Source organism: Neomonachus schauinslandi, chromosome 2, assembly GCF_002201575.2.
Source record: "Neomonachus schauinslandi chromosome 2, ASM220157v2, whole genome shotgun sequence".
NCBI lineage: Eukaryota > Metazoa > Chordata > Mammalia > Carnivora > Phocidae > Neomonachus > Neomonachus schauinslandi.
Genome location: NC_058404.1, coordinates 202,600,910 through 202,612,945, shown reverse-complemented (window position 1 = coordinate 202,612,945; position 12,036 = coordinate 202,600,910). Strand labels below are relative to the sequence as shown.

General features: G+C 40.1%; 1 protein-coding gene across 1 annotated transcript in view; it reads right to left on the bottom strand.

Annotated features, from left to right (window-relative positions):
- POLN (DNA polymerase nu) overlaps positions 1-12,036 on the bottom strand; it is a 169,001-nt gene that overhangs the window by 1,505 nt on the left and 155,460 nt on the right. The window contains 1 exon segment of the mRNA XM_044913117.1: positions 253-262. Coding sequence (XP_044769052.1) covers positions 253-262 — 10 coding nt within the window.

The following is a 12,036-nucleotide window of genomic DNA, read 5'->3' as shown; positions in this document are numbered from 1 at the left end:
AAAGAGACTGCAGGCAGTGAGCAGGAGCGAGGGCGACCTGCACAGGGAACACCTCAATGGCTCAGGAAGGTACCCCCTTCCCAGGTCCTCACCTCCCCTCACACACATACTTTGCCCCTCCCTCACCATCTCCAAGAGTGCCTGTTCCCAAATCTCCCCTTCAGACCTAGTCCCTCCACACCCAGAGGCTCCATCTTTCCAGTTCATCAAGACCACTGTGGGGAGGGAGGTGGGATGGACCCACTGCCTCACCTTTCTGCACCTGCGCAGGGGAGAGGTCTGCAATCCAGACCCCCCAGATCAAATCCCACAGCTCACCTCTCTCCCCAGGCACCTCCCCCAACTCAGTCTAGTGTGTTCGGGATACCTACTGATGTGTGTATATCATTAACAAACCTTAAATGTTGTGTGTACATTTGTGCCTTCAGTGGATGGATGAGATTATGCCAGATCTTGTATCCACCATGTTTTAGCTTTCCATTCCCTAGGAATAAACCCTTACATTGCTTCCAGTTGCCCACCCTGCAGACAACCCTTCTACGGGTCCCTCCAGGACTATGTATAAGGGTCTGGGAGTTGCCTGCCCGGGAGCAGAGGTATTGACCAAAGGGCATACAGGTAATGTTACAAAGGGCTTCCAAAAGGTTCCTAGGGGACTGCGCTAGTTTGCCCCATGCCCCCCCCCCCCCCGCCGCCATGTGCTGTTCCAGCTTATATAGGCTTACAAGAGCCAATTGTTTTATTTTCAGGAATTCTATAAGCTTGTCGTTAAACATAGCATTATTAAAAATTAAACTTCATTTAATTGTATTCATTTTACTACTTTATCTTTTACAAGATATCTTACTTCAGGGGCGCCTAACTGGCTCAGTCTGTGGAGCCTACGACTCTTGATCTCGGGGTTGTAAGTTCAAACCCCACGTTGGGTGTAGAGATTACTTAAAAAAATAAAATCTTAGGGCTGCCTGGGTGGCTCGGTGGGTTAGGTGTCTGCCTTTGGCTCAGGTCATGATCACGGGGTCCTGGGATGGAGCCCCGCGTCTGGCTCCCTGCTCATTGGGAAGTCTGCTTCTCTCTCTGCCTCTCCCCTTTTCATGCTCTCCCTCTCTTTCAAATAAATAAATAAAATCTTAAAAAAAAAAAACCTGAGATATCTTTCTTCATTTCACATTACCCATGCTCTAGATGTTATTCACATCTGCTATCAGAATGGTGGAAGCACTGTAACCTACTACTGCCTGGCTCATCCCAGCCTCATTTCATTGACCGAATACTGGCAGCCTGAACTCAGCAAGGATGGGATTATTTACACCATGGATATCGCAAATTCTACAAATCAGGGCTTGATTGATAGTTTTGATTGTCTTAGACTTAAGAAAGCTATAGAAAAAGAGCTAACAGTGAAGATTAAACTTACAAGTGTGTTTTGTCTTTTGCCCTTACACTGTAAATAGCACACCCACACACCAGTGCAATATTTCTTCCAGTACTCAAAAATCATTGTCTAATTTAGCAAAGAAGGCCCTAATGTCAACGACTAATGGGTGAAGTTCTGAAGTAAATATGCTGGAGCTAAAAGAAGTTACAGTTTAATCATGATAATTTGAGGGTAAGAGAGAGTTTCACAGTTGATTACATATCAAATTTAATGGCAACACATTTATTGGGAAAAGAGCAGAGTGGGATGCAACTTCATGTGTCAAATAATGACTGAATTATAACTACTGGTTGACCAAAATGAAAATCTTCGTTCACTGTGTGCAAATGTTCATGGCAGCTTTATTCATAATAGCCAAAAACTTGAAATAATCCAGATAACTCTGACCCTGTTTGTAGCTTTCTATAGAATATGTTTTGGTGTATTTGAGTCCTCTGTTTTATGTCCTTGAAACCAATTCTGGGTCCTTAGGAAAAATTCTACTTAACCACTGGCTCAACAAAGAAGACAGGCCACTAGGAGGTGGTATTTGCAATATCAAAAAGCAACTCGATTAACAGGAAATCCCACAGATGAATAGGAGAGAAGAATCAGCTGTTCATAGAAGAGAAACCCAATCACTTGAGAATCACTCCAAGAGATGCTTAAACTGATCAGTAACCTGAAAAGTCCAAATTAACATAACAAGATACCTCATTACACCCATTAGATGGCAGAATTAGAAAGTCAAAGTTTTGTTGTTTTTAGGTAATCTCCCCACCGTGGGGCTTGAACTCATGACCCTGAGGTCAAGAGTCACATGCTCTATAGACCAAGCCACCCAGGCAGCCAAAAGCCCCAACACCATTTGCTGAAAAGACTATTTCTCGAATGAACCACCTTTGAATCTTTGTTAAATATCTGTTGTCTATATTTGTGTGGCTCTATTTCTGGCCACTTTTCTATCCTGATTTATTCATCTATCTTTACACTATGATGTAGGAAAGAAAGTTAGGTTTCAAAGCTGACAGCTAGAAAAGAATTCTTGAGATATCTTTGGTGTAAAAAGGTGATTTTGTTAAAGCACGGGGACAGGATCCATGGGCAAAAAGAGCTGCACCGGGGTCATGAGGAGTGGCCCATTATATACTTTCAAATTGGAAGAGGGTTAGGGACAGCGTCAGTCTCTAAGGAATTTGGAAGCAAGGTTTCCAGGACTTTGAGGGGGCTAGCTATTGTTGGGAAAAGGTCGTTTATTACTGTCTAATAAAACCTGAGTCATGAGACCCTTCAGATGTGTATCTGTGGGCCATATGCTTAGGGGATGATTGCCAACATGTATCTTAGGAGATAGAAATAAAGAAGTTTCCAAAGGAATTTTTCTTTATTTTTTCATTTAACAAATATATATACATATTTTTTAATTAACATATAATGTATTTGTTTCAGGGGTACAGGTCTGTGATTCATCAGTCTTACACAATTCACAGCACCCACCATAGCACATACCCTCCCCAATATCTATCACCCAGCCACCCTATCCCTCCAACCCTCCTCCACTCCAGCAACCCTCAGTTTGTTTCCTGAGATTAAGAGTCTCTTATGGTTTGTCTCCCTCTCTGGTTTCGTCTTGTTTTATTTTATCTTCTCTTCCCCTATGATCCTCTGTCTTGTTTCTCAAATTCCATATATCAGTGAAATCATATGATACATGTCTTTCTCTGATTGACTTATTTCACTTAGCATATTACCCTCTACTTCCATCCACATCGTTGCAAATGGCAAGATTTCATTTTTTTGATGGCTGAGTAATATTCCATTGTGTATATATACACCACATCTTCTTTATCCATTCATCTGTCGATGGACATCTTGGCTCTTTCCATAGTTGGGATATTGTGGACATTGCTGCCATAAACATTGGGGTGCACGTGCCCCTTCAGATCACTACATTTGTATCTTTGGGGTAAATACTCAGTAGTGCAGTTGCTGGGTAATAGGGTAACTCTATTTTCAACTTTTTGAGGAACCTCCATACTGTTTTCCAGAGTGGCTGCACCAGCTTGCATTCCCACCAACAGTGTAGGAGGGTTCCCCTTTCTCCGCATCCCCGCCAACATCTGTCGTTTCCTGACTTGTTAATTTTAGCCATTCTGACTGGTGTGAGGTGGTATCTCACTGTGGTTTTGATTTGTATTTCCCTGATGCCGAGTGATGTTGAGCACTTTTTCATGTGTCTGTTGGCCATTTGTATGTCTTCTTTGCAGAAATGTCTGCTCATGTCTTCTGCCCATTTCTTGATGGGATAATTTGTTCTTTGGGTGTTGAGTTTGATAAGTTCCTTAAAGATTTTGGATACTAGCCCTTTATCTGATAAAATGTTTGCAAATATCTTCTCCCATTCTGTCGGTTGTCTTTTGGTTTTGTTGACTGTTCCCTTTGCTGTGCAAAAGTTTTTCCACTTGATGAAGTCCCAATAGTTCATTTTTGCCCTTGCTTCCCTTGCCTTTGGAGACGTGTCTATGAAGAAGTTGCTGCGGCTGAGGTCGAAGAGGTTGCTGCCTGTGTTCTCCTCAAGGATTTCGATGGACTCCTGTCTCACATTTAGGTCTTTCATCCATTTGGAGTCTATTTTTGTGTCTGGTATAAGGAAATGCTCCAGTTTCATTCTTCTGCATGTGGCTGTCCAATTTTCCCAACACCATTTGTTGAAGAGACTGTCGTTTTTCCATTGCATATTCTTTCCTGCTTTGTCGAAGATTAGTTGACCATAGAGTTGAGGGTCCATTTCTGGGCTCTCTATTCTGTTCCATTGATCTATGTGTCTGTTTTTGTGCCAGTACCATACTGTCTTGATGATGACAGCTTTGTAATAGAGCTGGAAGTCCGGAATTGTGATGCTGCCAGCTTTGCTTTTCTTTTTCAACATTCCTCTGGCTATTCGGGGTCTTTTCTGGTTCCGTACAAATGTTAGGATTATTTGTTCCATTTCTTTGAAAAAACTTGATGGTATTTTGATAGGGATTGCATTAAATGTGTAGATTGCTCTAGGTAGCATAGATATTTTAACAATATTTGTTCTTCCAATCCATGAGCATGGAACGTTTTTCCATTTCTTTGTGTCTTCCTTGATTTCTATTCTATAATTTTCTGAGTACAGATTCTTTGCCTCCTTCGTTAGATTTATTCCTAGGTATCATGGTTTTGGGTGCAATTGTAAATGGGATTGACTCCTTAATTTCTCTTTCTTCTGTCTTGTTGGTGTATAAAAATGCAACTGATTTCTGTGCATTGATTTTATACCCTGGCACTTTACTGAATTCCTGTATGAGTTCTAGCAGTTTTGGGGTGGAGTCTTTGGGGTTTTCCACATAAAGTATCATATCATCTGCAAAGAGTGAGAGTTTGACTTCTTTGCTGATTTGGATGCCTTTTATTTCTTTTTGTTGTCTGATTGCTGAGGCTAGGACTTCTAATACTATGTTGAATAGCAGTGGTGATAGTGGACATCCCTGCCATGTTCCTGACCTTAGGGGAAAGGCTCTCAGTTTTTCCCCATTGAGAATGATATTCGCTGTGGGTTTTTCAGAGATGGCTTTTATGATATTGAGGTATGTACCCTCTATCCCTACACTGTGGAGAGTTTTAATCAAGAAAGGATGTTGGACTTTGTCAAATGCTTTTTCTGCATCTATTGAGAGTATCGTATGGTTCTTGTTCTTTCTTTATTAATGTATTGTATCACATTGATTGATTTGCAGATGTTGAACTAATCTTGCAGCCCAAGGATAAATCCCTCTCGGTCGTGGTGAATAATCCTTTTAATGTACTGTGGCACTCCATTGGCTAGTATTTTGGTGAGAATTTGACATCCATGTTCATCACGGATATTGGTCTGTAATTATCCTTTTTGATGGGGTCTTTGTCTGGTTTTGGGATCAAGGTAATGCTGGCCTCATAAAATGAGTTTGGAAGTTTTCCTTCCATTTCCATTTTTTGAAACAGCTTCGGAAGAATAGGTATTAATTCTTCTTTAAATGTTTGGTAGAAGTCCCCTGGGAAGCCATCTGGCCCTGGGCTCTTGTTTGTTGGGAGATTTTTGATGACTGCTTCAATTTCCTTAGTGGTTATGGGTCTGTTCAGGTTTTCTATTTCTTGCTGGTTCAGTTTTGGTAGTTTATATGTCTCTAGGAATGCATCCATTTCTTCCAGATTGTCTAATTTGCTGGCATATAGTTGCTCATAATGTGTTCTTATAATTGTTTGTATTTCTTTGGTGTTGGTTGTGATCTCTGCTCTTTCATTCATGATTTTATTTATTTGGGTCCTTTCTCTTTTCTTTTTGATAAGTCTGGCCAGGGATTTATCAATCTTATTAATTCTTTCAAAGAACCAGCTCCTAGTTTCATTGATCTGTTCTACTGTTCTGTTGGTTTCTGTTTCATTGATTTCTGCTCTTATCTTTATTATTTCTCTTCTCCTGCTGGGTTTAGGCTTTATTTGCTGTTCTTTCTCCAGTTCCTTCAGGTGTAGGGTTAGGTTGTGTATTTGAGATCTTTCTTGTTTCTTGAGAAAGGCTTGTATTGCTATATACTTTCCTCATAGGACTGCCTTTGCTGCATCCCAAAGGTTTTGAACTGTTGTGTTTTCATTTTCATTTGTTTCCATGAATTTTTAAAATTCTTCTTTAATTTCCTGGTTGACCCATTCATTCTTTAGTAGGAAGCTCTTTAGCCTCCATGTATTTGAATTCTTTCCAACTTTCCTCTTGTGATTGAATTCTAGTTTCAAAGCCTTGTGTTCCGAAAATATGCAGGGAAAGATCCCAATCTTTTGGTACCGGTTGAGACCTAATTTGTGACCCAGGATGTTCCATGTGCACTAGAGAAGAATGTGTTCTGTTGCTTTGAGTTGGAATATTCTGAATATATCTCAAAGGAATTTTCTATGTTAAAGTAGACTTACAGGGACGCCTGGGTGGCTAAGTCAGTGAAGCGTCTGCCTTCGGCTCAGGTCATGATCCTGGGGTCCTGGGATTGAGTCCCACATTTGGCTCCTTGCTCGGTACGGAACCTGCTTCTCCTTCTGCCTGCTGTTCCCCCGCTTTTACTCTCTCTCTCACTTTCTGACAAATAAAATCTTTTTTTTGTTTTTTTGTTTTTTTAAGATTTTTTTTTATTTATTTGACAGAGAGAGAGATAGCGAGAGCAGGAACACAAGCAGGGGGAGTGGGAGAGGGAGAAGCAGGCTTCCTGCCGAGCAGAGAGCCCGATGTGGGACTCGATCCCAGGACACTGGGATCATGACCTGAGCCGAAGGCAGACGCTTAATGACTGAGCCACCCAGGCGCCCCATAAAATCTTTTTTTAAAAAGATTTTATTTATTTATTTGACAGAGAGAGACACAGAAAGAGAGGGAACACAAGCAGGGGGAGAAGCAGGCTTCCCGCTGAGCAAGGAGCCTGATGTGGGGCTCAATCCCAGGACCCTGGGATCACGAACTGAGCTGAAGGCAGACACTTAATGACTGAGCCACCCAGGCGCCCTGACAAATAAAATCTTAAAAAAATAAAATAAAGTAGACTTACAGGATCCTAGGGGTCGGGCTAAGATTGCCTTTTGCCCTTAGCAAAGTTTCAACATCGAGGCAAGGTCAGTCCCTGGAGGAAAGTCACTCTGCCTGTTTCAAGGACTTGTCAGCGGGCTGTAAGGAGTAAGGAAATGGAATAATTTCTCTTCTGCCTCTGTTTCCCACATCACACCACACCACACTGCCTTGACTACTGTAGCTTTGTGATTAGTCTTGAAATCAGGTAGTGTTTGTTCTCCAACTTTGTTCTTTTGCAAAGTTATATTGGCCATTTCACATTCCTTTGTATTTCCACATATATTTTGCAATTGTTTGTCAATTTCTAGAAAACAAATGTGTGGGTGCAGAGTTGTTCACTGTTTCACTAGTAACTTTTTTAGTGTCCATGCAATGATAACCCACCTTTATTTCTGTTATTAATAATTTGTGTCCTCTCTTTATCTTTTTTAAAAAATTGAGATATATATTAGTTCCAAGTGTCCAAAATGATGATTTGATACTTATATATGTCATTCTTTTTTTCTTAGTTAACCCGGTTAGAGACTTATCAATTCTATTGATCTTTTCAAACAATCAGCTTTTGGTTTCGTTGATTCTTGCTCTTGATTTCCTCTTTTCAATTTCACTCGTTCCTGCTCTAATTTTTATCATTTCTTTTCTTTCCTTACTTTGGATTTAATTTGCTCTTCTTTCTCTAGTTTCCTAAGGTGGAACCTTGGATTATTGGCTATAGATATTTCTTATTTTCTTTTTTTTCAGATTTTATTTATTTATTTATTAGAGAGAGAGGGAGGCAGAGGGAGGGGGAGAAGCAGGCTCCCCTCTGAGCAGGGAGCACCATGTGGGGCTTGATCCCAGGACCCCAAGATCATGACCTGAGCCAAATGCAGACACTTAACCAGCTGAGCCACACAAGCGCCCCTCTTATTTTCTAATATATTCATTAAGTGCTATAAATTTCCCTCTAAGCACTGCTTTCACTGCATCCTATGAATTTTGGTAAGTTGTGTTTCATTTTCATTTAGTTCAAAATATTTTTAAATTTCTCTTGCAATTTCATCTTTGACTCATGTTATTCAGAAGCGTGTTGTTTAATCTCCAAGTATTTGGGGGCTTTTCCAGCTTTCTTTCTGTTATGATTTCTAATTTAATTCCATTGTGGTGTGAGAGCAGACGTTCTATGGTTTCTATACTTTTATTTTTTATTTTTATTTTTTAAATATTTTATTTATTTATTTGACAGAGAGAGAGATAGCAAGAGCAGGAACACAAGCAGGGGGAGTGAGAGAGGGAGAAGCAGGCTTCCCGCCGAGCAGGGAGCCCGATGTGGGGCTCGATCCCAGGACCCTGGGATCATAACCTGAGCCTAAGGCAGACGCTTAATGACTGAGCCACCCAGGCGCCCCAATATACTTTTAAATTCGTTAAGGAGAGCATTATGGCCCAGAATGCTGTCTGTCTTGGTGAGTATTCCATGTGACTTTGCAAAGGATGTGTATTCTGCTGTCATTGGCTGACGTGGTCTATAGTCCATTATATCTGATTGATGATGGTCTCAACAGTGTCCTTCCTGATTCTCTGCTTACTGGATCTGTCCACTTTCAACGGGGGGGGGGGTGTTGAAATCTCCTGCCATTAAAGTGGATTCATCTGTTCTCTCTTGTTCTTGCCTTGAGATATATTTTATCTGATATCAACATAGCGATACCAGTCTTATTTTTAATCAGCATTTACATAATATGCCTTTTATCCAGTCTTCTATTTTCAGCCTTTCTATGTGTCCTTATGAGGTAGTTGTGTTTCATATAAACAGCATATAGTTGCGTTGGGTTGGCTTTTTTATTCGGGGTGGCATTCTTTGTTAACTGGAATATTTTGTCCATTATCATTGACTAAAACTCATGTTTGTTCTCTCCTTTTGAGTCTTCTTTTGGACTGATTATTCCTTATTATTCATTTTATCAACACACACATTCGCTTAAAAGTTATTCACTCTGCTTTTTTTAGTAGACTCACAATGGGTCTGCTTAGCTTATCATTGTCTAGAACAAATGATACCAACTTCCTATGGCTAGATGGTCTACCACTTCAAACATCTAAAGAACTGGACAGAATGTGAACCACAGCTTTTCAGGCATAGGAAACAGGTAGTGCATAACGGTGGTCCTTGAAAGAGGGAAGCAAGGAAAGCTCTACAATGTCCTAGGCTCCTCCTGAAGGAATTTTCCAGCCTTCAGAAGAGGGATAAGGAGCCCAAATAAAGCTAGGCAGTAACCCTGACTTGAAGGGACAGAGCTCAGAATTTGGGGTGCCCAAGTTGACTAGCAGTTTTAAGGCAGAGTACTGGAGAGAAACGGGCTGCATAGAAAGAGAAGAGTTCTGGGGTCCTGCGGTATGCTCCCTACAAGTCCTCAGCTGAGCGCTGAGCAGAACACACTTGCGCAGTAACCACCCACAGCTAGGGGAAGAACCACTGCAATGGATAAGGATGAACAAGCCTCAGAGTTCACCGAGGGCCAGAAATAAGTTGTGGTGCCACCAGCGATGTCTAGGAGAATCTTCCAGAAACTATTGTCTCAGTAGCAGATCAAACTGGCCTAAAGACTGTTCTGAGCCCACCTAACAAAATGTAAAAGGAAGACCCAAAAGGATCAAATTGTGTCCAAGTAACTTAACTGCATTCCAGAACAAGCTCAAATGTATATATAGGAATAGAAAATCTCTGTTTCCCAACATTGTAAAATTTACAATATCTGGCATCCACTAAAGCTTACCATAAATGCAAAGAAGCAGGTAAATACAACTCATAAGACAGGAAAAAATTAGTTATTCAGAACTGAACCAGAAATGACACAGATGATAGAATCAGTAGACAAAGACATTAAAGTCATAACTGTATTCCAAATGTTCAGGAAGCTACAAGAAAGATTACAAATGTTAAGTAGATGTGTAAAATTGTTGAATCACTATATTGGACACCTGAAACTAATAACACACTGTATGTTAACTATGCTGGAATTTTAAAAAAATGTTAAGTAGAGATTAAAAAAAAAAAAACCAAATGAAAGCACATGTCCATATAAAGACTTATAGGTGAGTATTCAGAGCAGCTTTATTTGTAATAGCCAAATACTGGAAATTACCGAAATGTCCATCAACAGGTGAATGCAGAAACAAACTGTGGTTTTTCCATACAATGGAACATTACTCACTAATAAAAAGGAATGAAGTATTGATTGATACACCCAACAATGTAGATAAAACTCAATATAATTATACTAACTCAAAGAAGACAGGAAAAAATAGAATATATGATTCTACTTACATAACACTGGAGAAAATGCAAACTAATCTATAGCAACAGAAAGCAGATCGGTTGGTGGTTGTCTTGTGGAGAGCTGCCAGGTGAGGAGACGTTGGGGGTGATGGGTATGTTCATGATCTTGATCGTAGTGATGACATCACAAGTGTATAGACTGTCAAAATTGATCAGATCGTTATTGTATGTCAGTCATGCCCAAATGAGCCTGTAAAAAAGTGACAAAATAAACTTAATACCTTCATCCCTCTGTAAATACAGATCTTTTGGGTATTTTATCTAGAACAGTTTAACTCCGTTTACCATTTCCTGATGTATGTGTTGTCAGATATCTTATGTCTATCTTTTTGTTGTGATTTAATGTAGTCGTATTTTCTTTATCTTTCCCACCAGATGTTCTTCTTGCCTTGCTCCTCGCTTACCCTCAGATCTTCCATCTGGGATCTCTTTATCTCAGCCTGAACTACATCCTTTGGAATTTCCTTCCCGAAGACCTTCTGTCTGTGTCTGAACATGTCTTTATTTTGCCTCATTTTTTCTTTAAAAATATAAGTAAACTTTTTTTTAGTGAATACATATGGAAATATGCACAAATCATAAATGTGCAGTTGAAATTGCACAAAATAAATACACCTGGATCAAGGACTAGAGTATCACCCACACCCTGGAATCACCCAATTGCCCCCTCCCCGTGTAATCCTTGTAACGTGCTGCTGAATTCTGTTTGCTAGTATTTCGTTGAGGATTTTTGCATCCATGTTCATCATGGATGTTGGTCTATAGTTTTCTTTTCTTACAGTGTCTCTGTCTGACTTCCCCACAGAATGAGTTGGGAAGTTTCTCTCCCCTTCAATTTTTGGGAAAAGTTTGGGAAGGACTGGTGTTAATTCTTCTTTAAATGTTTGGTAGACTTCACCTGTGAAACCGTCAGGTCCAGGGCTTTGCTCTTTGGGAGATTTTTGATTACTGATTCAGTCTCCTTACTAGTTGTAGGTCTAGTCAGACTTTCTGTGTCTCCGTGATGTAGTCTTGGTAGGTTCTGTGTTTCCAGGAATTTGTCCACTTAGATCTAAGCTATTTGTTGGTGTGCAACTCTTCACAGTACTCTGACAATCCTTTTTATTTCTGTATTATCGGTAATAATGTTCCCACTTCATTTCTGACTTTAGTAATCAGAGTCTTCTCTCTTTTTATTCTTAGCCCGTATAGCTAAAGGTTTGTCAACTTTGATAATCTTTTCAAAGGAGCAGCTTTTTGTTTCATGGATTTTCTCTATTGTTTTCCCATTCTCTATTTTGTTTATCTATACTCTCATCTTTATTATTTCCTTCCTTCCACTAGCTTTGGGTGTAGTCTGTTCTTTTCTTCCTAGTTCATTAAGTAGTAAACTCAGATTGTTGATTTGAAATCTTTTCTATTTTTAAATGTGTTTATAGCTATAAATTTCCCCTAACTCTTAGCATTGCTTTCACTGCATTCCATAGTTTTGTTGTGTTGAAGATTTTTCATCTTTGTTTCTAAATATTTTCTAATTTTCTTGTGATTTCTTCTTTGATCAATTGATTTAAGAGTATGTTACTTAAGGGGCGCCTGGGTGGCTCAGTCATTAAGCGTCTGCCTTCGGCTCAGGTCATGATCTCAGGGCCCTGGGATCGAGTCCCGTGTCAGGCTCCCCGCTCAGCGGAGAGTCTGCTTCTCCCTCTGCCTCTG